The sequence below is a fragment of the Jaculus jaculus genome, chromosome 13 (genome assembly GCF_020740685.1).
Source record: "Jaculus jaculus isolate mJacJac1 chromosome 13, mJacJac1.mat.Y.cur, whole genome shotgun sequence".
NCBI classification, from domain to species: domain Eukaryota; kingdom Metazoa; phylum Chordata; class Mammalia; order Rodentia; family Dipodidae; genus Jaculus; species Jaculus jaculus.
Window position 1 is genome coordinate 22,455,301 of NC_059114.1, and position 25,036 is coordinate 22,480,336.

Below are 25,036 nucleotides of genomic sequence, written 5' to 3' on the forward strand. Positions count from 1 at the left end.
AGCCATCACCCCACTGGGTTCGGTTTTGTGTTGGAGGGAACTAGTTCAGAAATCCCCCAACCAGAATCTGACTGAGCCTTAACCCAGGCAGGGTGGTTTGTGATTATAGTCTCTGCCCTCAAGAGGAGGCAGAAGGATCACGGGTTTGAGGCCAACCTGGGCTACAGGTGAGACTCTGTCTTGAAAAAATGAGAGGAGGAAAGGAAAGAGAGAGAGAGAGAGAAAAAAAATGGATCTGAGCCTTTAAAAGTAAACAAGCACATTGCTTGGCCTCTAAATATGTGGACCAATAATCCAAATCTGTCCCACTTGCTGTGGTTTTTCATTTTTTAAATTGTTCTTTTATTTGTTTAATTTGCTTTTTATTTATTTTTATTTTTTTCTATTTTCTTTTCTTTTTTTATTTATTTATTTGAGAGAGAATGCACGAGAGAGAGAGAGAGAGGCAGAGAGAGAGGGAGAATGAGCATGCCAGGGCCTCCAGCCATTTATGTGGATCCTGGGGAATCGAACCAAGTTCCTTCGGCTTTACAGGGAAATGTCTTAACCACTAAGCCATCTCTCCAGCCCCTAGTGTTTGTTATTTTTATTATTATTTATTTATTTGAGAGAGAGGAAATGGGGGAGATAGAGAATGGGCACGCTAGGGCCTGTAGCCACTGCAAACAAACTCCAGATGCATGCACCACTTTCTGCATCTGGCTTACGTGAGTTAGGCTTCAAAGGCAAGTGCCTTAACTATTAAGCCATCTCTCCAGCCCCCCTTTTTGTGTGTGTGTGAGAAAGAGAGCAAGAGCAAGTGAGCAAGAGAGAATTGGCACACCAGGGCCTCCAGCCACTGTGACTGAACGCCAGATGCATGCTCCTCCTTGTGTATATGTGCAATTTTGGGCACGCATCACCTTGTCTGGCTTACGTGGGATCTGGGGAGTCGAGCCTGGGTCCTTAGGCTTCGCAGGCAAGTGCCTTCACTGCTAAGCCATCTCTCCAGTCCTCTTTTTGTTTGTTTATTTATTTATTATTATCATTTTTGATTTTTCGAGATAGGGTCTCACTGTAGCCCAGGCTGACCTGGAATTCACTATGTAGTCTCAGGGTGGCCTTGAACTCATGGAGCTCCTCCTACTTCTGCCTCCCAAGTGCTGGGATTAAAGATGTGCACCACCATGCCTGGCAAGGCATTTTATTTCTGAGTGAGGTTCCAAGTTAAAGCTCTGCTTCATACTAACAATACTCATGTGTTGTTTTCTTGGAAGTCTTCTTAGATTTTCTGAAGTTCTGGAGCTGCTCAGTAATCATTTGTTGAATAAACTGAGCTGATAAAAATTTTTTTTCCTTGTTCAGCCCATGTTTTGATAATAGAGGCTGCCACCTTCAGGGCAAAGGCAGAACTGCACTATTTATGCCTGGGGGGCCAGAAACTGTCAACTTCAAGATGAACTTTCTTTTCTTCCCTTTCCTTTTCTTCTCTTCTCTTTTCCTTTCCTTTCCTTTCTTTCCTTTTCCTTTCCTTGATTTTCTCCTTCCTTTCTCTCTCTCTCCTTTCCTTCCTTCTTTCTTTCTTTTTTCTTTTTTTGCTTTACATAGGCTTGATCAGCCCCATCTTGTCATTTATAGTCCAGGACCTCGGCATGCTTTCTGCAATGATGTTTTAAGCCCTTTGAGGGCTTGTTAAAGGCCTAGCACCGGGTCACCCTCTCATTTTGCAGTAGGTGCCACTATTATCCCATTTTATAGCACTCTTAGCACAGGGACCACATCCAAGGTCACCCAAACACTGTAGGTCTGGAATGTGTGTCTGAGCGGATTTCCCATGTGCCCCGAGCCATGCGTAGCCTCCCTGTTATAGAATGTTCTCTTTTTCCTGTAACACCGCTCCATGCCTGGTATGGAAAATGACTCGTAAAACACAGAACCTGGCACAAACAATGGTAAAGTAATTAAAAAAGGCCTAAACCCACAGGGAATGGGACAGCCTTAACTTGGGTACTCACTTAGAAATAAAATGCCCTTTTTGCCCAAATATGTTGTATAGAACATTATCACCATTCTTTTTTTGGGGGGGGTCCTACTTACCATTTGAAAATGGTTCACCTTGCCTGGCCTTTCTTGGCTTATTTTATTTTGGGGTTTTTTTTTTCAAAGTAGGGTCTCACTCTAGCTCAGGCTGACCTGGAACTCACTCTTTAGTCCCAGGCTGGCCTCGAATTTACAGCAATTCTCCTATCTCTGGGTCCCTAATTCTAGGATTAAACGTGTGAGCAACCACACCATATTTTTTTTTTTCTTTTTTTGTGTGTGGGGGTTGAGGTAGGGTTTTATTGTAGTCCAGGCTGACCTAGAATTCACTATGTAGTCTCAGGATGGCCTCGAACTCACAGTGATCCTCCTACCCCTGCCTCCCAAGTGCTGGGATTAAAGGTGTGCACCATGTCCGGCTCTTTTTTTTAAAATTTGTTTATTTATTTATTTATTTGAGAGAGAGAAAGGGGTATAGAGGGAGCAAATTGGCATGCCAGGGCCTCTAGCTACTGCAAACAAACTCCAAATGCATGCACTACCTTGTGCATCTGGTTTATGTAGGTACTGGGGAATCAAACCTGGGTCCTTAGGCTTCGCAGGCAAGTGCCCCAACCGCTAAGTCATCTCTCCAGCCTCAGCTTCTTTTTTTAATTATTAAAATATTTTATTTATTTGCAAGCAGGAAGGGACAAGGAGGGAAATGAAGAGAGAGAGAGATTGAGAGAGAGAGAATGAGAATGGGCACATCAGGGCCTCCTGCCACTGCAAGCAAATTCCAGACAATGTGCCACTTTTTGCATCTGGCTTCACATGGGTACTGGAGAAGCCACCCCAGGCTGTCAAGCTTTGCAAACAAGCACCTTTACGCCCCGAGCCATCTCTCCAGTCCTTGTTTGCTTTCCTTTGAGATGAGGGTCTCACTATGTAGCCTAGGTTGGCCTGAAACTCATGTGTCCTCAGTGCCTGAATTGCAGGAGTGCACCAGCTTGTCTGGCTTTCGTTGGCTTTTAATAAACTATCACTATGCAGTGGCATTTACATCACATTTTAATCTCACCATTCTTTCCAAGAAGTTTGAGTATATGAAAGGAACGTACTTTAAAACAAATTGCATCCGCAATGTCTCATTCTATGCCAGGGTGAGGTGACGCTGTCAGGAAGAAGAAAGAGGAACTACCCGCAGGTCCCAGCTACAAGGGTGAAAACATATTTACAACAAAGAAACCCAAACAGAAGTGGGTGAGAAAGAGCAACATGTCTCAGTGGGACCAAGAGGCCAGCTCACTTCATTTTCTGAGGCTCTTTGTTGTTGATCATTTTTTTTTTTTTCAGGGTAGAGTTTCTCTCTCTAGCCCAGGCTGGCCTTGAACTCACAGCAATCCTCCTACCTCTGCCTCCCAAGCGCTGGAATTAAAGGAGTAAGCTACCATGCCTGGCTTGATCATTAGTTTTTACTTTTTGTTTTGTTTATTTTCAGGTTTTTTTTTTTGAGGTAGGGTCTTACCCTAGCCCAGGATGGCCTGGAATTCACTATGTAGTTTCTGGGTAGCCTTGAACTCACAGCAATCCTCCTACCTCTGCTTCCTGTGTGCTGGAATTAAAGGTGTGCATCACCATGCATCTGGTTTTACATGAGTACTGGGGAACTGAACCCTGGTCATTAGGTTTTGCAGGCAAGTGCTTTAACTGCTGAGCCATCTCCCCAGCTCAACATTTTTTTTTTTTTTCCTGGATGTAGTGAGCTTTATTTTATGGTAGTGACATAAAAGGGCTCTTTAACCCTCCTCTTCTGACAGGGTTATCTGGGATGGAGATTGTGAAGCAGTGAGATGCTCAGTGTATTGAGGGTGGAGTTGGAGCAGGGTCTCCCCAGCAGCCAAGGTCTCTCCAGGGACCTCTCTCCCTCATGTTCTTGCTGGGGTGGGCCATCCAGTGATTCTTACTCCTTGGAGGCCACATGGACCATGAGTTCCACCACCATGTTGCTATAGTCAAATTTGTTGTTGTTAGGTTGGGACAGGCTCTCAAAATGGAGTCACCATGTGGTGAAAGAGACATAAGGAAGTAGGTTATCCACATTCCTCAAGAAACTGCCCAGCCATTATCCCTTCCTTGCCTAACAATCCCTACCCCCTGGGTCATGATTTTCTGTAAGTCACTTGGTCACTGTTCTGGTGTCACACCCTGGCTATCTTAAATCTCCCCTAAAGAAACCTTTTTTTTTTTTTCTCCTGCTTTCTTTTTAAACATTTCCCTTCCTCACCTTCCCCCAACTGAAGAGCCCTATAAAGCGCACTATCTGGAATCGCAGGTTGGCTCACTCTTGAGAGTCAGTCCTGGCAGCTCGTGCTTCTCCCGAATAGAAGTGTCTCAGAGTGGTTTCCGTGGTCTTGGTCACTCCCGAACCTTACAGTTGTCATACCAGGAGATGCACTTGACAGGGTGGTCACTGAGGGTGATGCCGGCCCAGCATCAAATGTGGAAGAGTAGGTGTCACTGTTAAAGCCTCAGGAGACAACCTGGTCCTCTGTGTCATCCAGGGTGCTCTTAAGGGGGCTATCTAATTCCTGTTTTACCACCTTTTAAAATTTATTTTTCTCAAATATATTTTATTTATTTATTTATTATATTTGAGAGAGAAAATGAGCATGCCAATGTCTCCAGTCACTGCAAATCAACTCCAGGCACATGTGCCACCTGGAGCATCTGGCTTATGTGGGTACTGGGGAACTGAACCTGGATCCTTAGGCTTTACAGGCCCCCCTATTTTTCTTTGAGGCAGTTCTTGCTCTACTGAAGGCTGACCTGAATTCACTATGTAGTCTGTCTAGCCTTGAACTCACAGTGAGCCTCCCAAGTGCTGGGATTAAAGGCATGCACCAACACACCCAGCCAGCCACCTTTTTTAAAAAAACTTTTTTTTGGATTTTTTTTTTTTTTCCGAGGTAGGGCTTCCTTGTTGTTTTTTTTTCCTTAACATTTTTATTTTTATTTATTTATTTGGCAGAGAAAGAGGGAGAGAGAGAGAAAAAATGGGCAGGCCAGGACCTCCAGTCACTGTAAACAAACTCCAGACACATGTGCCCCCTTGTGCATCTGGCTAATGTGGGTCCTGGGGAATCGAACCAAGGTCCTTTGGCTTTGCAGGCAAGTGCCTTAACCACTAAGCCACCCCTCTAGCCCAGGTTTCACTCTCTTAAAAATTTTTTTTGGAATTCTTTTTGAATATTTTTTAAAAACTTACTTATTTGCAAGAGAGAGAGACAGCGAGAGAGAAAGAGAATGGGCACACCAGGGCTTATAACCAGTGCAAACAAGCTTCAGATACACGCACCACTTTGTCCACCTAACTTTACATGGGTATTAGAGAGTCGAACTCAGGTTGTTAGGCTTTGCAGATAAGCGCCTTAATGGCTGAGCCATCGCTCCAGCTCTTCACCACTTTCTTAATGTCATCATATCCGGAAGCTTCCTCCAGACAGCAGGTCAGATCCACCAGAGACACATTGGAGATGGGCATGCGGAAGGCCATGCCAGTGAGCTTCCTCTTCAACTCTGGGATGACCTTGCCCACACCTTTGGCAGTGCCAGTAGATGCCAGGATGATGTTCATGGCAGTCACAAGGCCATCGTGCCACAGTTTCACAAAGGGGGCTTTGGGTGGCAGTGATGGCGTGGACTGTGATCATGAGTCCTTCCACATGGCGAAGTTGTCATGGATGACCTTAGCCAGAGGAGCTAAGCAGTTGTCAATGTAGGAGGCATTACTGACAATCTTGACTTGTCATACTTCTCCTGGTTCACGCCCATCACAACGCTGGGGACATCAGCAGAGGGAGCAGAGATGATGACTCGTTTGGCTCCACCCTTCAAGCGGGCCCCAGCCTTCTCCATGGTAGTGGAGACACCAGTAGACTCCACAACATACTTGGCACCAGCATCTCCCCATTTGATGTTGGCAGGGTCTTGCTCTGGAAAGATGGAGATGGCCTTCCCAATGATGACAAGCTTCCTGGTCTCAGCCTTGACTGTGCCATGGACTTGCCATGGGTGGAATCATACTGGAACATGGAGACCATGTAGTGGAGGTCAATGAAGGGGTCATTAGCGATGACAATATCCACCTTGCCAGAGTTGAGGGCAGCCCAGTCCTGCCAAATACATTCATTCCAAACTTCACCATCAGCCAGGCATGGTGGCACACGCTTTTAATCCCAGCACTCGGGAGGCAGAGGTAGGAGGATCGCCATGAGTTCAAGGCCACCCTGAGACTACATAGTGAATTCCAGGTCATCCTGAGCTAGAATGAGACACTACCTTGAAAAACAAAAACAAAACAAAACAAAAAAATTGTTTTGCATCCCAGTTGTGGTTGTATGAGTATGTTTGTTAACATTTATAAATTTATGTATAGTCAGATGCACAAAGTGGTGCATGTGTCTGCAGTTTGTTTGCAGTGGCAGGAAAGAACATGTCCATACTCTGTCTCGTTCTCTGAAATAAATAAGCATAAAAAAATCCAGACGTGGTGGTGCACACTTTTAATCTCAGAAATTGGGAGACTAAGGTAGGTGGATCACCATGAGTTCCTGGCCAGCCTGTGTTAGACCCCGCTTCTAGTGCATCTAGCTGTACGTGGATACTGGGGAATTGAACCTGGGCTGGCAGACTTTTCAAGAAAGCACCTTTAACAGCTGAGCCATCTCCCCAGCCTCCCAATTTTTTTTTAAATTGTGACTTCTATAGGTGTGGTGGTGCACACCTTTAATCCCAACACTCAGGAGGCAGAGGTAGGAGGACCACAGTGAGTTTCAGGCCAGCCTGGGACTACAGAGTGAGTTCCAGATCAGCCTGGGCTAGCTGTCAACAACAACAACAAAAAGTTATTTTTTTTTTGGTTTATTTTTATTTATTTATTTGAAAGCAACAGACAGAGAAAGAGGTAGAGAGAGAGAGAGAGAGAGAGAGAGAGAGAGAGAGAGAGAGAGAATGGGCACGCCAGGGCTTCCAGTCACTGCAGACAAATTCCAGATGCGTGCGCCCCCTTGTGCATCTGGCTAACGTGGATCCTGGAGAATCAAGCCTTGAACCGGGGTCCTTAGGCTTCACAGGCAAGCGCTTAACTGCTAAGCCATCTCTCCAGCCCCAAAAAGTTATTTTTAGGCTGTTGTTGTGGTACTTTGTAATCTCAGCACTTGAGAGGCTGAAGCGGGAGGATCATGGGTTCCAGGCTAGCCCAAGCTACTTAGTAAGACCCTGTCCCAAAAAAATGAAGAATGAGGCTGGAGAGATGGCTCAGCAGTTATGGTGCTTGCCTGCAAAACCTAACGACCCGGGGGATGATTCCCCAGTCCCCACGCAAAGCCAGATGCACAAGGTGATGCATGGATCTGTAGTCTGTTTGCAGTGGCTAAGCCCTTGTGTGCTCATTCTCTTTCCTCTCTCTCCTTGGAAATAAATAGATAAGATATTTTAAAAAATGAAGGAAAAAAGGCAAATGAATTCTGGTCAAATCGTCTTTGGCCCTAGTGTTTCAGAAAACACTTGAAAAACAAGAATGGTTCCTGGTGATTATTTAGGCATAAGTGGAGAAGAGGGAGAGGAATTTTTGAGGATTATTTTCACTGGAGTGTTGGTTTCATAGTCAATTCTTGTCCTGGTGTGTGCAGTAGAAATAGAGAAGCCAGTCGTTTGACTTTCACAACATCTTGATCTCCTTGTTGCTCTAAAGCAACCCCTCTGCAAAGCTTCTGAAATCTGTCTGCCTGTCTGTAGACCATTTGGGTCAGGTGAATCCAGAGTGGATAGACTCTGCCACTGGAAAAATAGGACACCTCATGTTCACCAGCTTAGAAGCCACAACTGTAGCAGTAATAACAGTAACAATAATTACCATGACACCTGCAACTGAACCAAGGAGTAGAACTGTGTGCTTGATGCTGCCTTGCAAAGTCAGCCTTGGCTACCTTGTCTCAATAGCCTCCAAACACAGGCACAAAATTGTGAGATGTGTATATGCATGTTTGTATACACACACACACACACACACACACACACACACACACGCAGAGAGACGGAGAGAGGTTGGTATTGAGTTTCTCCCTCCATCCTTTTTCTTTTCCTTTTTTTTTTTTTTTGTTTTTTCGAGGTAGGGTCTCATTTTGGCCCAATTTAAAAAAAGTCACAATTTTAAAAAAAATTGGGGGGCTGGGGAGATGGCTCAGCTGTTAAAGGTGCTTTCTTGAAAAGTCTGCCAGCCCAGGTTCAATTCCCCAGTATCCATGTAAAGCTAGATGCACTAGAAGCGGGGTCTAACCCAGGCTGGCCAGGAACTCATGGTGATCCACCTACCTCAGTCTCCCAATTTCTGAGATTAAAAGTGTGCACCACCACGTCTGGATTTTTTTTTTTGTTTTTGGTTTTTCAAGGTAGGGTCTCACTCTAGCTCACGCTGACCTGGAATTCACTATGGAGTCTCAGGGTGGCCTCGAACTCATGGTGATCCTCCTACCTCTGCCTCCCAAGTGCTGGGATTAAAGGCGTGTGCCACCATGCCCCACGTCTGGAATTTTTTATGCTTATTTATTTCAGAGAAAGAGACAGAGCATGGACATGTTCTTTCCTGCCACTGCAAACAAACTGCAGACACATGCACCACTTTGTGCATCTGACTATACACAAATTTATAAACGTTAACAAACATACTCATACAACAACTGGGATGCAGAACAATTTTTTTTTTTTTCAAGGTAGTGTCTCATTCTAGCTCAGGCTGAACGTGGAATTCACTATGTAATCTCAGGATGGCCTCAAACTCACAGCGATCTACCTACCTCTGTCTCATTCTAGCTCAGGCTGAACGTGGAATTCACTATGTAATCTCAGGATGGCCTCAAACTCACAGCGATCCACCTACCTCTGCCTCCCAAGTGCTGGGATTAAAGGCGTGCGTGACCACGCCTGGCTCCTTCATCCTTTTTTATCTTATTTATTGAGTCAGGATCCTCCCACTTGACCCCAGAGCTCACTGATGTGCCTAGTGTAGCTAGCAGCCTGCCCTTGGAAATCTTAGTCTCCACCTCCTGAATGCTGGGATTAAAACATGCCACCTTACCTACCCAACATTTATGTGGGTACTGGAGATTTGAACTCAGATCCTCATGTTTCTGTGACAAACAATTTATCCACTGAGTGAGCCTTCACGCCAGGCCACAGGTGGACATTTTAAATCATGAACATTTATACACAACACAAATGCTGAGGTTTTGGGCAAAACATGGAATTAAGCACCAGCTTTCCCTGGTATCTTTCCATCTTAGGGAGACCCATTGATACCACTGCAAAGGGAGAAAAGATGCTGTGGGTAGAAATGGGTTGCCTTTGAAATGGTAATTTCATCCCAGTGTCTTCAAGGCTTGCAAAATGTATGAGTTGATAAAATCTAAATTTTGACTTTGAAAGGAGTTCACTGTCCTAACAATTAGATTGGGGTCATCTACTGAGTGTCTGAAATTGGGCAAAAGTGGATAATGAGAGGATTGCCTAAACCTTGTCATATAATAAACTGGATGGAATGTTAGACTTGAGGGGGTCCTTAGAAATCACATTATCATAAGAGCAAAAATAGAGGTTGGATGTGGTGGCCCATACCTGTGATCCCAGCGCTTGGGAGGCTGAGACAAAAGAACTGCTACAAGTTGGGGGCCAGCCTGGGCTCCACAGTGGGTTTCAGGACAGTCTGGGGCTACAAAAAGTTCTATGTTCCTGTCCCCCCTCATCACAAGCACGGTGGGTAGAAGTTATCCGGTGTCTTCTTGAGATGCAGCTCAAATCAAACTGTGTCCACGGAGCCTGGGATAGAGAATTCAAGGATGGTGATGTGATTGAACTCCATGTATACAGTGAGGAGAGAGAGAGAGGAGGGGATGCTTCAAGGCTTCTTACAGCTGCAAACAAACTCCAGGTGCAGGCACCACATTGTGCATCTAGCTGTACATGAGTACTGGGGAATCAATCCCAGGTTAGTAGGGTTTGCAGGCAAGCACCTTAACCATAGAACCTTCTCTAGGTTGACACAGCTAATCTTGTTCCCCTCTACCCAATCATCCACTGGGTTAGGACATTCATTAGAAATACTGATTCTTGGGCTGGAGAGATGGCTTAGCAGTTAAGGTGTTTGCCTGCAAAGCCAAAGGATGCCATATGCACAAAGTGGTGCATGCACTTGGAGTTTGTTTGCTGTGGCTAGAGGCCATAGCACACCCATTCTCTCCATATATGTGCCTCTTTCTCTATCTCTCTCAAATAAATAAATGAAATAAAAAAAAATACATTCTGACTCTTGGGCTGGAGAGATGGTTTAGTGGTTCTAAGGACTCAGGTTCGATTCCCCAGTACCCAGGTAAGCCACATGCACAATGTAGCGCATGCGTCTGGAGTTCGTTTGCAGTGGCTGGAGGCCCTGGAACACCCATCCTGTCTCTATGTCTCTCTAATAAATAAAAATACTTTAAAAAAAAGAAATACTGATTCTTTCCGGGTGTGGTAGTGCACGCCTTTAATCTCAACACTTGGGGAGGCAGAGGTAGGAGGATGGCTGTGAGTTCGAGGCCACCCTGAGACTACCTAGTGAATTCCAGGTCAGCCTAGGCTAGAGCGAGACCCTACCTCGAAAAACCAAGAAAAAGAAAAGAAAGAAAGAAATACTGATTCCTGGACTCTGTCCTACACTGACTGTGAGGCTGTATCCGAGAATCCACGTTTTTTAAACAGCACCACAACCACACGGATACCACACAGGTTCTTTACTCGCCTGAGTCTAGCCGTGCTCCTGGAGCCCCGCCCCTAGCGGACCCGTCAGGCCCCGCCCCCGCCGTCCACGGCCAGGCCCCGCCCTCCACTCTGCCCCGCCCCCGACGCTCGTGCGCAGGCCCCGCCCTCTGTCCCAGGCTCTCTTGGCTTCGCGGACCGCTTCCCGACATGCCTCGCGCCGGGCTGTCGCGGTTGCCAGGCAACGCAGGCTCTCTGGTCCCCGGCGCGCGCGGCTCCGCTAGGCCATGGGGTCGCGGGTCCTGGCGCCGCTCCTGCTGGAGCTGCTGGGCTGCTGGGCCTCGGTGAGCGCGCAGGCCGGGGCCACCCCGGTCGTGACGGAGGGCCTCAACGCCACCGAGGCCGCCGCAGCGACTCACAAACCGTCCCCATCGCCTAGAACCCTGGGAGCCTCCAAGGCCCCGGAGCTCTCCTCTGGCCCCAGGCCCACCCCGGTGACTGACGGTGGGTACCAAATACTGACTTCTGGGTGTCCGTCCGGATCCATCATTGGACTGGGTAGGAGGACTAAGATCAATAATGAGAGTTAAGACTGGAGAGATGGCTTAGCGGCTCAGGTGCTTGCCTGAGAAGCCATAAGGACCCATGTTCGATTCCTCAGGTACCACGTAAGCCAGGTGCGCATGGTGGTGCATGCGTCGGGAGTTCCTTTGCAATGGCTAGAGGCCCTAGTGCGCCCATTCTCCCTCTATCTCACTCTTTCTCAAATAAATAAGTACATAACAAAAATATTTTAAAAAGTAATGAGAGCTAACTGTGTAGCATCACTTCATTCTGAAAGGTGGAGGTGGACTGGATCTCTATCACCCACGTGAGGAAAACACACAGGACTGTGTCACATCTGTGAAAGCTCTTGCTGGCACTGAACAAGGCTAATGCTAAAGGCAGTTATGCATGAATGAATCCTGGTAGCCCAAGGTGTACTTAAATAGAAGGCTTTGGACAGTGGAGGAAATGAATGTACTTAGGCTGTGTTTACTTTTCACTTAATGCATTTAAAATAGATGCCAGGGCTGGAGAGATGGCTTAGTGGTTAAGGCATTTGCCTGCAAAGCCAAGGGACGCAGGTTCAATTCCCTAGGACACACAAGCCAGATGCACATGGTGGCACATGCATCTGGAGTTCGTTTGCAGTGGTTGAAGGTCCTGGTGCGCCCATTCTCTCTCTCTCTGCCTTTCTCTCTGTCTCTCTCAAATAAAATAAAGTTGTTTTTTTTTTTTTTTTTAAAAAAAACCAGACACCAAAGGTATAGCTTTCTAAATGTGAATAGGTGAAGGCCCTTGTCTGTTGATTTGAATTAAAACCACAGGTTACCACCTGTGTTAGAATTGGAGGTGGGACGGTATAGGGTGAGGGAGGGGTTATGCCCACTTCTAAAGATACATGGCTAGGCAGTTAGTTTTTCTCAGTGATCTTTTAATTCCGCGATTACATTTTTAGTGAATATTTTATAATCTGATTTGACACTAGTCGTGACACTAGGAGATTGAGTGCAAAATTTTGTGACTGTGCATTTTTCTGGAGGTGAGGGTTCAGAGCAGTTGGCAGCTTGTCAATAAGATTTGTAACTTCAAAAAAGAATTTTAGGGCCGGGCATGGAGGCGCACACCTTTAATCCCAGCACTTGGGAGGCAGAGGTAGGAGGATTGCTGTGAGTTTGAGGCCAGCCTGAGACAACATAGTGAATTCCAGGTCAGCCTGGGCTACCTCGAAAAAAAATTTAAGAAAATCTTGTTTGCATTGAGAGTAACCCAGTGGCAGTGTGTGTCTGATCACTTTTTGAGAGAAAAATATATCTATGGCTGCATGTTAATGAAGAAAAGAGCCATTGTTGGTGGACACACTAAACTCTAGACTTTAGTTAATCTGGAATTTATGATAAAAAGTACAGGGGCTGCTGTGGGTGTAGTTCAATGGCACACCATTTACTTAGCATGCATGAGGACCTGGGTTCAAGCCTCAGCACCAAAGTCTAGGGATAGGGGAGGGAAGTACAGAGATATGGATTTGACACTTTTATAAACATAAGTCTGTTGACTTGATGAATAGTAGGGAAGTTATATTAGTAATAACTTATCATGCACTTTCTTCCCCAGATGAAGCTATGCCTGAACCATCATGATTAGGGCATGTGTTCCTGGTGGTTTTTCTGTAGAATGGTTGATAGATTTGTAGTTTACATTAAAAAATATTTATTTATTTGTTTATGAGAGAGAGAAATAGGAGAGAGACAGAGAGAGAGAGAGAGAGAAAGAGAGAGAGAGAAAGAAAATGGGCATGCCAGGGCCTCCAGCCATTGCATCCAGCTTTACTTTTTTTTTTCTGGTTTTTCACGGTAGGATCTCACTTTAGCTCATGATGACCTGGAATTCACTATGTAGTCTCAGGGTGGCCTAGAACTCACAGCAATTCTCCTACCTCTGCCTCCTGAGTGCTGGGATTAGAGGCATGCACCACCATGCCTGGCTAGATAAAATATTTAAAAAGTTTTTTTTTAAGATTTTATTTTTATTTATTTATTAGATAGAGAGAAAGAAAGAAAGGGCATGTTAGGGCCTCTAGCCACTACAAATGAACTCCAGATACATGTGCCACCATGTGTATCTGGCTTACGTGGGACCTGGAAAATCGAACCTGAATCCTTAGGCTTCACAGACGAGTTCCTTAACTGCTAAGCCATCCCTCCAGCCCTTAAATTTTTTTCTTTCAAAGAGAAAGAAAGAAAGGGGAATGAAGAGATGTCTCAGTAGTTAAAGGCACTTGCTTGAAGAGTCTAACAGCCCAGGTTCAATTCCCCAGTACCCATGTAAAGCCAAATGCACAAAGTGGCACATGTGCCACCATGCTCAGCTAAGTAACATATTTTATTATATTATCATTATTATTTTGTTTTTTCAAGGTAGGGTTTTACTCTAAAGCAGGCTGACCTAGATAGAATTCACTATGTAGTCTCAGGTTGGCCTTGAACTGATGGTGATCTTCCTACCACTGCCTCATGAGTGCTGGAATTAAAGGCATGCACTACCACACCTGGCTATTTTATTATTGTCTAAATATTTATTTTAATTCTATTTTTTGAGAGAGAGAGAAATAGGCATGCCAGTGCCTCTAGTGACTGCAATCCAACTGCAGACACATGCATCACTTTGTGCACATGTGTGACCTTGTATGCATGCATCCCCTGGTGCGTCTGGTTTATGTAGGTTCTAGGGAGTTGAACCTGGGTCCTTAAGCTTCACAGATAAGCACCTTAACTGTTAAGCCATCTCTCCAGCCCTAATATATTTTTTTCCTGAAAATGTCATCATTTCATTTTTCTTCACAGCTGAATAAAATTCTATTGTGTATATGTACCACATTTCCTTTATCCATTCATTTGTTGAACATCTAGGCTGGTTCCATTTTTTAAGCTATTGTTAACATTGCAGCAAAGAATATTAAAGTAAAATGCCAAGAGAACAAGTTTTTCAATTAGTAATTGGGCTCATGAATTGAATAGACAAATAAGAAACAGAATTGGCCAATAATTACTTTAAAACATGTTCAAAATCCTTGGCCATCAAGAAATGAAATTAAATTCACTTTGAAATTCCGTAATGCTCTTGCCATCCCTTTGACTATTAGACTATTGAAACAATGGTCCCCATGAGATTAGAGTTTCCCCAGTGTTAAACAGGGAGAAAGGAAAGGTTGAGGCTCTGGTGCCAGCCAGAGGGGGAATCTGTCTCCTGGAGAGATTTTACACTTAAAAACCACTTTATTTATTTAGAGAGGAGAGAGAAAGAGGCATATGTAGAGAGAATGGGTGTGCCAGGGCCTATAGCCACTGCAAAGGAACTCCCGATACATGTGCCACCTTGTGCATCTGAATTATGTGGCATTGGGAAAATGAACCTTTGTCCTTAGGTTTCACAGGCAAGTACCTTAACCCCTAAGCCATCTCTTCAGCTCTGCTTTTACAGTTTTGGTAACTTATAGACCACTTTATAGGAAACTGGAGCCCAGAAAATGGTCAGTGATGAGCAGAACCACACCTTGACTAGGACTGTCTAGTTATGCATGCCTCTTACCCTCTACTTCAACCTAAACCTCATGTCAGAACACTGACAATAGACTTGGGGGTCACTAGACCTCTTTATTTGTTCCTCATCCCAATGTGGCCACACTGAATAAATCTTTGTTCTGTTTTTCATGATTACTTGTGTCTTTCATTGGTCTGTGGAGGACTGGTGGCCAAGCCTCACTGGTCAGAGGTGCCATGGTGTAGGCTCTGATCCTAATAACTCCAGTAACAATTCTACCAGTCAGAAGGGCTTTCATGAAGAAAACATGACAAATGCTGGGAAGACTGCAGGGAAGGGCAAAACCTTATAAACTGTTGATGAGAATGTAAACAGGTACAACCAGTTATAAAAATCAGTATGGAGGTTGTTCACAAACTAAAAATAGGGGTCCAGCCCTAATATTTTATTTATTATTATTGTTAACTTGGTGTTTCGAGGTTGGGTCTCACTCTGGTCCAGGCTAACCTGGAATTAACCATGTAGTCTCAGGGTGGCCCTGAACTCATGGTGATCCTCTTACCTCTTCCTCTCCTGAGTTCTGGGATTAAAGGCATGCACCACCACGCCCAGCTTTATTTATTTATTTTTAGTTTTGGAAAGAGAGAGTGAGAACCGGTGCATCAAGGTCTCTTGTCAGTATAAATGACTTCCAGATGTATGTGTCACTTTGTGTACTTGGCTTTATGTAGGTACTGTAGAATCAAACCCAGGCCATCAAGTTTTGCAAGCAATCACCCTTAGCCATTGAGCTATCTCCCCAGCCCTAAATAACGTATTTTAAAAGAAGGAAAGGAAAGAGTGCTGGGGAGATGGTCAGCAGTTAAAGACCCTTGCTTCCAAAGTCTGCCAGTCCAGAGTCAACCCTTAGTACTCACTTAAAGCCAGATATGCAAAGAGGTGCATGTGCATGTGTCTGGAGTTCATCTCCAGTGCAAGAGCTCTGGCACACCTATTCTCTCTTTCATTTTCTTGTTTTGTTTTGTTTGTTTTTTCAAGGTAGGGTTTCACTCTAGTCCAGGCTGACCTGAAATTCACTGTGTGGTCTCAGGGGGCCTTGAACTCACAGTAATGCTCTTAAAATCTGCCTCCCAAGTGCTGGGATTAAAGGCGTGCGCCACCATGCCTGGCCCTATTCTTTCTTTCAAATAAATAAAACAGAATGATATTTAAAAAGAAAGAATGAAAGCATTTAACGGCGAACCTTCCCCTTTCCCATCACACTTCTCCAAAGTATGTTATACCATTTTTAGGGTGCTACACTTTCCTAAAACTAACTTTCTTCCCCAATTAGGTATTTTTTTTAGTTTATTTTAAAAAATATTTTTATTTATTTGCAAGGAGAGAGAACAAGACAGAGAGAGGAGAGAGAGATAGAAAATAAGTGAGAATGGGCCTACCAGAGTTTCTAGGTACTGCAAATGAACTCTGTGCATGTGCCTCTCTGTCTGTGCATGGCTGTACATGGGTTATGGGGAATTGAATTCTGGATGTCAGACCTTTAACCACTAAGCCATTTCTCCCAGCCCATAGTTTATTGTTGTTGTTGTTTTCCCCTCATGGTTTATTTTATCTTATTTAAAAATATTTTTATTTATTTGAGAGAGAGACAGTGAGAGAGAATGGGTGTACCAGGGCTTCCAGCCACTGCAAATGAACTCCAGATGCATGCACCACTTTGTACATCTGATTTACGTGGGTCCTGGGGAATGGAACCAAGGTCCTTTGGCTTTGCAGGCAAGTGCCTTAACCACTAAGCTATTTCTCTAGCCCCCATAGTTTATTTTACTTTTAATTTTTTGTTTATTTTTATTTATTTATTTGAGAGTGACAGACAAAGAGAGAAAGAGGCAGGGGAGGGGCATGCCAGGGCCTCCAACCACTGCAAATGAACTCCAGATGCATGCGCCACCTTGTGCATCTGCCTTATATGGGTCCTGGGGAATTAAGCCTTGAACTGGGGTCCTTAGGCTTCACAGTCAAGCAAGTAATCACTAAGCCATCTCTCCAGCCCCCATAGTTTATTTTTTAAAACAAGGTCTTAATCACTACCCATGCTGGCCTACTACTTGCAGTTCTTGTCTCTGCCTTCCAAGTACTGGGATTATAGGTGTGTGCCACCATGTCTGATGTCTTTAAAAACTCATTTTATTATGAAATAATTCATTCATGCAAATAGTGTTGAATGAAACTCCTATCAATATTTACCTTCAATACTTCTGTTGTTCTTTTTTTGTTTGTTTTTTTGGTGTTTTTTTTTCAAGGTATGGTTTCACTCTAGTCTAGGCTGGCCAGGAATTGACTGTGTAGTCTCAGGGTAGCCTCAAACTCACCGTGATCCTCCTAACTCTGCCTCCCGAATGCTGGGATTAAAGGTGTGCACCACCACACCTGGCTCGTTGTTCTTTTTTTTTTCCTTCCTTGAAATTATTATCCACAAAAGAAACAAAACATTATAGATAAAATCTTAGTCTTGGCCAGGCAGACATAATGATATACACCTATGATGCCAGCACTTGGCTGGTAGAGACAGGGGGATCTGAAGTTTGAGGCCAGGCTGGGCTATATGAAGCCTGTCTCAAAAAGGAGGGGAAAAAATATTGAAGCCTTGATTTTGTTCTTTCCTCCCTCTCCACAATAGTCTGTACCATAAATTCGGTGTTATTATTCTCATGCTCTGTTGGCCCTTTAAAAGTTCCCCATTTGACAGAGCATGAATTTGTAAGAAAGCTAATTTGGTGAGGAATTGAGATAGTTTAGCTGAGTATTCAGTGCCAAAAGTCTCTTGAGAATTTTGTTTTGTTTTGTTTTGTTTTCTGAGGTAGCGTTTCACTCTAGCCCAGGCTGACTTGGAATTCTGTAGTCTCAGGGTGGCCTCGAACTCACAGTGATTCTCCTACCTTTGCCTCCTGAGTGCTGGGATTAAAGGTGTGCGCCATGACGCCTGGCTTTTTGTTTGTTTTTTAAGTATTTTTAAAAATTAATTAATTTATTTATTTGAGAGAGTGAGAGGGAAAGAGGCAGACGAAGAGCGAGAGAGAGAACGGGCACGTCAGGGCCTCCAGCCACTTCAAACGAACTCCAAACACATGTGCCACCTTGTGCATCTGGCTTACGTGGATCCTGGGGAATTGAACTGGGGTCCTGTGGCTTTGTAGGCAAACTCCTTAATTGCTAAGCCATCTCTTCAGCCCTGTTTGTTTTTGTTTTTGAGGTGTGATCTTGCTCTAGCCCAGGCTGACCTGGAATTCTGTGTAGCCTCGGGACCTTGAACACACGATGGTCCACCATGCCCAGCCTTTTCTCCTGGGAAATGCTGACTCTGTGTCATCATCATCACCATCTGTCTTTGTCGGTGTCGGCGTCAGTGTCGTCATCGTCGTCTTCTTTTTAAGATAGAGCAAGAGAGGGAGGGAGGGAGAGAGAATTGGTGTCAGGGCCTTAGCCAGTGCAATTGAATGCCAGACGTTTGTGCCACCTAGTGGGCATTTTTGACTTTGTGCTTCCCTCACCTTTGTGCATCTGGCTTATGTGGGATCCAGAGAGACATTGAACATGGGTCCTTAGGCTGTGCAGGCAAGCGCCTTAACCACTAAGCAAGTTCTTCTTCTTCTTTTTTTTTTTTTTTAAGAAGAGTACCATTTATTTTATTTTATTTCTTTGAAAGCAGGGTGGGGGGAGGGAAGGAGAGAAAAAGAGAGAAAATGAGTGTGCCATGGCTTCCTGCCACTGCAAATAAACTCCAGATATGTGTACCACATTGTACATCTGGCTTTACGTGGGTACTGGGGAATTGAACCAGGGTCATCAGGCATTTCAGGCAAGCACTTTAATTGATGAGCCACCTCTCTAGTCCCTGAGGTTTTTTTTTTTTTTTTTTTTTTTTGATTTTTCATGGTAGGGTCTCACTCTAGCTCAGGCTGACCTGGAATTCACTATGTAGTCTCAGGGTGACCTCAAACTCATGGTGATCCTCCTCCCTCTGCCTCCCGAGTACTGGGATTAAAGACGTGCACCACCACAACCGGCTCTGAGTTGTCTTTTTTGCACACAAGAAGATACTGCATCTGCTAAAAATGGAGGTGATCATCATTGTTGATAATTGAAAGTTGTTATGGGGAGATCTCCACCTCCCTGCATCTTCTATTTTCATAAATTTATTGCAGTATATTGTAAATGCCACAGACGTGTTTAGGCATATAATTTTGGGGGTGTATATGTGTCTGGTGTATGCATGTATGCGGATGTGCCTGCCCCATTTGCATGTGTGGCCAGAGGAGAAAATCGGGTGTCATTCTCTATCACTCTCCTGCTTTACTTCCTTGAGACAGAGAGTCTCACTGAACCTGGAGCTGACCCCTCCCCCTTTCCACAGGACCCTAGTTCAGTTCCCCAGGATTCACATAAGCCAGATGCACAAGGTGGCACATGTGTTTGGAGTTCGTTTGAAGTGGCTGGAGGCCCTGACATGCCCATTCTCTCTCTCGCTCTCCATCTGCCTCTTTCCCTCACTCTCTCAAATAAATAAAGGAATTAATTTTTAATCTGGAATTTTGAATCTGGAATTCACTATGTAGTCTAGTCTCAGGGTGGCCTTGAACTCACAGTGATCCTTCTACCTGTACCCAGGATTATAGGTATGTGTCACCATGTCAGCTGACTTCTTTTTTTTTTATCTTTTTAATATTTTATTTTTTTATTAGAGAGTGAGGGTCCTTGCTATCCCTGGGGGTCGTTGGCCACCAACGCCCTGGGCGCAGGAGGAGCTGGGGGGAGCAGGGTGAGTGCGACGGGCAATGAGTCACCCAGGAGACTGTCTGATGGGTAGTGCTTTGTCTTAAGGTCTTCCTTGTTTCTCCTCTTGGAAAGCTCTTGTTGTATTACTTAATAGGCCATTCATATATTTAAGGTTTTTTTTTTTATCTTTGGTTATACATTTCTCTCTGATGTTTAAGACCATGCAGATAGCCAGAATTTCATTAGGGATTAATTTTGGAGGTCCCTAGTGGCTCTCCAAAGGAGACTTTAGGGACCCAGGAGTAGCCCTATAGCTTATTGGTGTTTTCTGTCTGTTAGGATGAGTCAGGGCCTTGATGGCCAAGTAGTTTTTACTTTTCTGGGAAGCCAGGAGGACTAGTTGCTCCTTGATTGTGACTCTCCTGTTTCAGACTGCACACCAATTTTGTTTGGGTCTCTGTACCCTTCCTGCTCAGGAAGACAGGTGACTTACCAGGGGCCCAGTGTAGAAGTGTACCATCATCTCCAGTGGCCTCATGACCTGGGAGCACAGGCCCAAATATTGGTGCCTTTTGTTCGATGAATGTATGCATTACTTTGGCTTCTACATAGGTGATTAACACACTTAGAAAGGAAGTTACACCAGCCTGGATATATGTACATATAGAGCACATTTGATTACTGAAGTAGATTTAGTTAAAGAATGGCTCAAAGAGCTTCTTAAAATCATTTTGTCCAACTTTTTAAATTTTTGTTGTCCTGTGGTGGCGTAAGCCATATCTGAGGCATACATGGTGCCAGCACTGCAGGTGGTGGCTGGGTGGGGCTGAGCCCTTCCTTGCACCTGGACTGTCACCTGGGGATCCGTAGGCATAGAGGGAATGGCCAAGATGACTGTCTCCTCAGTCCTCATAGGGACAGGGCCTCTAGCCACTGCAAATGAACTCTAGACACATGCACCACCTTGTGCATCTGGCTTTATGTGGGTTCTGGGGACTCAAACCTGGGTCCTTAGGCTTTGCAGGCAAGCGCCTTAACTGCTAAGCCATCTTACCAGCCCTTTATTTTATTTTTAATATTTTATTTATTTATTTGAAGGAGAGAAAGATGAAGAGTCAGATAGAGAGAAAGAGAATGGCCACACCAGAGCCTTTAGCCACTGCCAACGAACTCCAGATGCATGCACCCCTTGTACATCTGGCTTACATGGGTTCTGGGGAATCGAACTGGGGTCCTTAGGCTTCACAGGCAAACACCTTAACCACTGAGCCACTTCCCTAGTCCTTTATTTTTATTTTTATTTTATTTATTTATTTTGTTTTGTGTTTTGAGATAGGGTCTCACTCTAGCCCAGGCTGACCTGTAGTTCACAATTAGTCTCAGGGTGGCCTTGAACTATAGCAAACCCCTCCCATCACAGGGCTGGGATCAAAGGTATACACCACCATGCCTGATGACTTCTTTTGATTGTATTTCTATTAATTATTCATTTGCAAGTGGGGGCGGAGGGATGGAAGTACAAGGGCCTCTTACCACTGGAAAAGAACTTTAGATGTATGCATTACTTTGTGTATCTGGCTTTACATGGGTACTGGGTCAGCCCGGGCTAGAATAAGACCCTACCTCAGGAATTGAACCCTGGCTTGTAGGCTTTGTAAGCCAGTGTCTTCAACTGCCAAGCCAACTTCCTGGCCCTGGAGCTGACTTCCTTTTGGTTAGACTGGCTGACCTGTAGGCTCCAGTGGTTGCCATGTTTCTGTCCCCCACAGGGCTGGGTTGTCACATCTGGATTTTATTTTGATATGAGTACTAGAGATTGAGCTCAGATTTTGATGCTTGTGCAGCAAGGGCTCTTACCTTCGAAGCCATCTCCCCGGCCTCTGACAATATTTTAGGTAGCAGAGACAATCTATGTCTTGGCCAAGAGCCTGTGAATATGAGTTTAGCTTCAAAGCCACAGGTTATGTGTGAGGAGAGGGACAAGACTCAAAGCCCTGACTTGGAAGCATGTTCTCTAGAGGAAGGGCATAGGTGCTCATTTGTGCCTGGTCCCTAGCTATTGTAGGTGTGCTGCTGCTTAAGCCTGCCCACCTGCTGGCCTCTCAAAAGCAGCAGGGGTCTGGGTTTCACATGCAGTATCAGATCAGAAAGCTTGCCAAGCACGGCAGGTGACTAGCTGCTCCTTAGTGAGACCTCTGCTGAGGAGTACTCAAACTGACTACCACTTCCCAACGTTTTCCCAAAGTACTATTGGACTAGTTAAATGGACCTTTCAGACTATGTGCATTTATGGCACCCTGCCGCAGTAGGGGGCAGTCACCACCTGTTGATTGTGACACTCTGAATCCTGTCATTTCTCTAGTCGCTGCTCTGTGTGTCTGTGACCTGTCTGCAGCACAGTGTGACGTCAACTGCTGCTGTGATCCTGACTGTAGCTCTGTGGACTTCAGTGTTTTTTCTGCCTGCTCAGTTCCAGTTGTCATGTGAGTATATGTCATGGAGGCGTGGTGGCATCTAACCAGGATAATATAATTTAGAGACAGAAAGTGAAAAGTCCCCAGACTGAAAACACACAGGCAGTGTAACTATCCTTTCTTTGCATCTAGCCAGCTGTGTGGTCAAAGGAAGAGGCTGTGCAGCCTCCAAAGTGCTCTCTGGAGAGAGGACTGCACTGCACAGGTCATGTCATTGTCACAGGTGGGCATCTGTGACATATCATGAGTGCCCAGGTAAACAGTGCAGGTTAATTTCAACAGCTTTTGCTGCGGACATTAAACAGGTAGTCACAATGCTTCACGTATATCTTTCAGGTTGTAGATTGACCAGCTATTCTCACAGTTCCTAGTATATGGAATAACATTCCCATTATAAGGTAAAGAAATGGACTGTTGTGAGTGCTTTGCTCTCATATTTCAGAGCTGTTTGAAAAGCAAAGTGCCAGGCCTTTGAAAAGGTTCATGCATTTAGGATGGACCCAGTATGCTACTCCAGAGAGCTGATTTAAATTAGCCATATAGGCCGGGCATGGTGGTACATACTTTTAATCCTAACACTTGGGGATAGAGTTAGAAGTAGGAGGATTGCCATGAGTTTGAAGCCAGCCTGGGACTACAGAGTAAGATCCAGGTCAGCTTGGGCTAAAGTGAGGCCCTACATTGAAAAGAAAACAAAAATCAAATTAAATAATAATAATAATAATAATAATAAAAAATAAGCCAGATAGCACACTTCAGCAGCTGGTATTGGATAGGTTGAATCCTTTTTGGAAATACAATGAATTTTTCCCATGAGTAATGACTTTGTAGATCCAATGAAAAACTTAATCTATTTCCTTTTTTCTTTAAAATTCTTTTAAAAATTTTTATATTTAAGAAAAAAAATAAAATTTTAAAAAATATGTTTACTTATTTGAGAGAGAGAGAGAAAGGCAGATAGAGAAAATGGGCATGCCAAGGCCTTCAACCCCTGCAAATGAACTCCAGATGCATGTGCCACCTTGTGCACCTGGCTTACATGGGTCCTAGAAACGGAACCTGAGTCCTTTGGCTGTACAGGGAAGCGCCTTAACTGCCAAGCCATCTCTCCAGCCCATAAAATTCTTTCATTTATTATATATTTGCAAGCAGAGAGAGAATGAATGAATAAATGGATGTGCTAGAGCCTTCTGCCACTGCAGACAATCTCTAGACATATGTACCACTTTGTGCAGTTGGCTTTACATGGGTACTGGGGAAGAGAACCTGGGCCATTAGGCTTTGCAAACAAGTACTCTTACTGCTATGCCATCTTTTTAGTCGTCCTCCTTTTCATTCCTACCTTTTTTCTTTCTTACTTTTTTGTTTGTTTCACAGTGCTGGGATTAAAGGCGTGTGCCGTCACACCTGGCTTCCTTTTTTTTTTTTAGGTAGGGTCTCCCTTTAGCCCAGGCCATCTTGGAACTCACTCTGTAGCTCAGGCTGGCCTCAAACTCACAATAATCTTCCTACCCCAGCCTCCTTCTAGACCCTGCCTTGCAAAAAAATAAACAAAGTGTTGGTAGGGCCAGGTGTGGTGGTACACACCTTTAATCCCAGCACTCAGGAGGCAGAGGTAGGAGGTAGAGGCCAGCCTGGGGCTATAGGTTAGAGTCAGAAAAAGAAGGAGGGGGAATGTTTGGTTGCAGTGAATGGCAAGCCTGGCATGTGCACACAAATACTACACAGGAACACAGGTAAATAAATAAAAATATCAATGGGTTTCTGTTGGAGCCTCTCAATTTTACATTGATGAACAAAAGGTGCCAGTTATATGTAAATAAGCAGGTGTGACTGTGCTTTAATAAAACTTTATTGGGGGGGATAGCCAGTGGGTAAAGTGCCCAGCACTCACACAAAAGCTCAGAGTATTTGCTTGTAATCCCAGTGCTAGGGAAGTGAAGACAGGAAGTTAGTTCCCTGGGGCTTGCTGGCCAGCTTGTTTAGCAGAATTTGTAAGCTTCAGATTCAGTGAGAGACCCAGTTTCAAAAAATAATGTGGGGCTGGAGAGATGGCTTAGCAGTTAAGGCGCTTGCCTACAAAGAGCCTAAGGACCCTTGTTTGACTCCCCACATCATGCATAAGCTGGATGCACAAGGTGATGCGTGTGCAAGGTCGCACGTGTGCACAGAGTGGCACACATGTCTGGAGTTTGATTGCAGTGGCCAGAGGCCCTGGAGGGACAGGTATCTCTTGCTATGTTTCTCTCTCATAAATAAAAGGCCAGTCTGTTGGGCCTGCCCCCCCCCCCAAAAAAAAGGTGGAGGGCTGGAGAGATGGCTTAGCGGTTAAGGTGCTTGCCTGTGAAGCCTAAGAACCCAGGTTCAGTTACCCAATACCCACATAAGCCAGATGCACATGGCGGTACATGCACCTGGAGTTTGTTTGTAGTGGTTAGAGGCACTTGGCATGCCCATTCTCTATTTGCCTGTGTCTCAAATAAATAAAAATTTTAGAAATGTTATTTAAAAAGAAATAAGGTAGAAAGTGACTGAGGAAGATATCTGATGTTGACCTCTGACCTCCACATACATGTGGGGACATGCACACACACACATACACACACACACACACACACACACACATACATATGTATACACCACATACACACACACAAAGACTTTTCTGGTTTTTGAGGTAGGGTCTCACTTTAGCCTGGGCTGACCTGGAATTCACTATGTAGTCTCAGGGTAGTCTCAAATTTATAGTGATCCTCCTACCTCTGCCTCCCGAGTGCTGGGATTAAAGGCGAGTGCCACCATGCCCAGCAAAGACTTTTATTTATAAAAGCAAGCATGCAGCTGGGCTTGGTGGCACACGCCTTTAATCCCAGCACTCGGGAGGCAGAGGTAGGAAGATTGCTGTGAGTTCA

The 25,036-nt window shown here is 44.7% G+C and overlaps 1 protein-coding gene and 1 pseudogene across 3 annotated transcripts in view; one reads left to right on the forward strand and one right to left on the reverse strand.

The window, feature by feature from the left end:
- Window positions 1-3,961: 3,961 nt before the first annotated feature.
- On the reverse strand, window positions 3,962-6,205 carry LOC101609352 (annotated as a pseudogene).
- Window positions 6,206-11,062: 4,857 nt separating this feature from the next.
- The window catches only part of Tctn1 (tectonic family member 1), a 53,444-nt gene continuing 39,470 nt past the window's right edge, over window positions 11,063-25,036 (forward strand). The window contains exons 1-2 of one of the 3 annotated variants that reach the window (XM_045132182.1): window positions 11,063-11,295; window positions 22,013-22,133. In XM_045132182.1, the coding sequence (XP_044988117.1) occupies window positions 11,079-11,295; window positions 22,013-22,133 (338 nt within the window). In that variant the 5' untranslated portion in view covers window positions 11,063-11,078. Of the gene's footprint in view, window positions 11,296-22,012; window positions 22,134-25,036 lie in introns of those variants that run through there. The other 2 variants (XM_045132181.1, XM_045132183.1) reach the window with 2 other exon arrangements.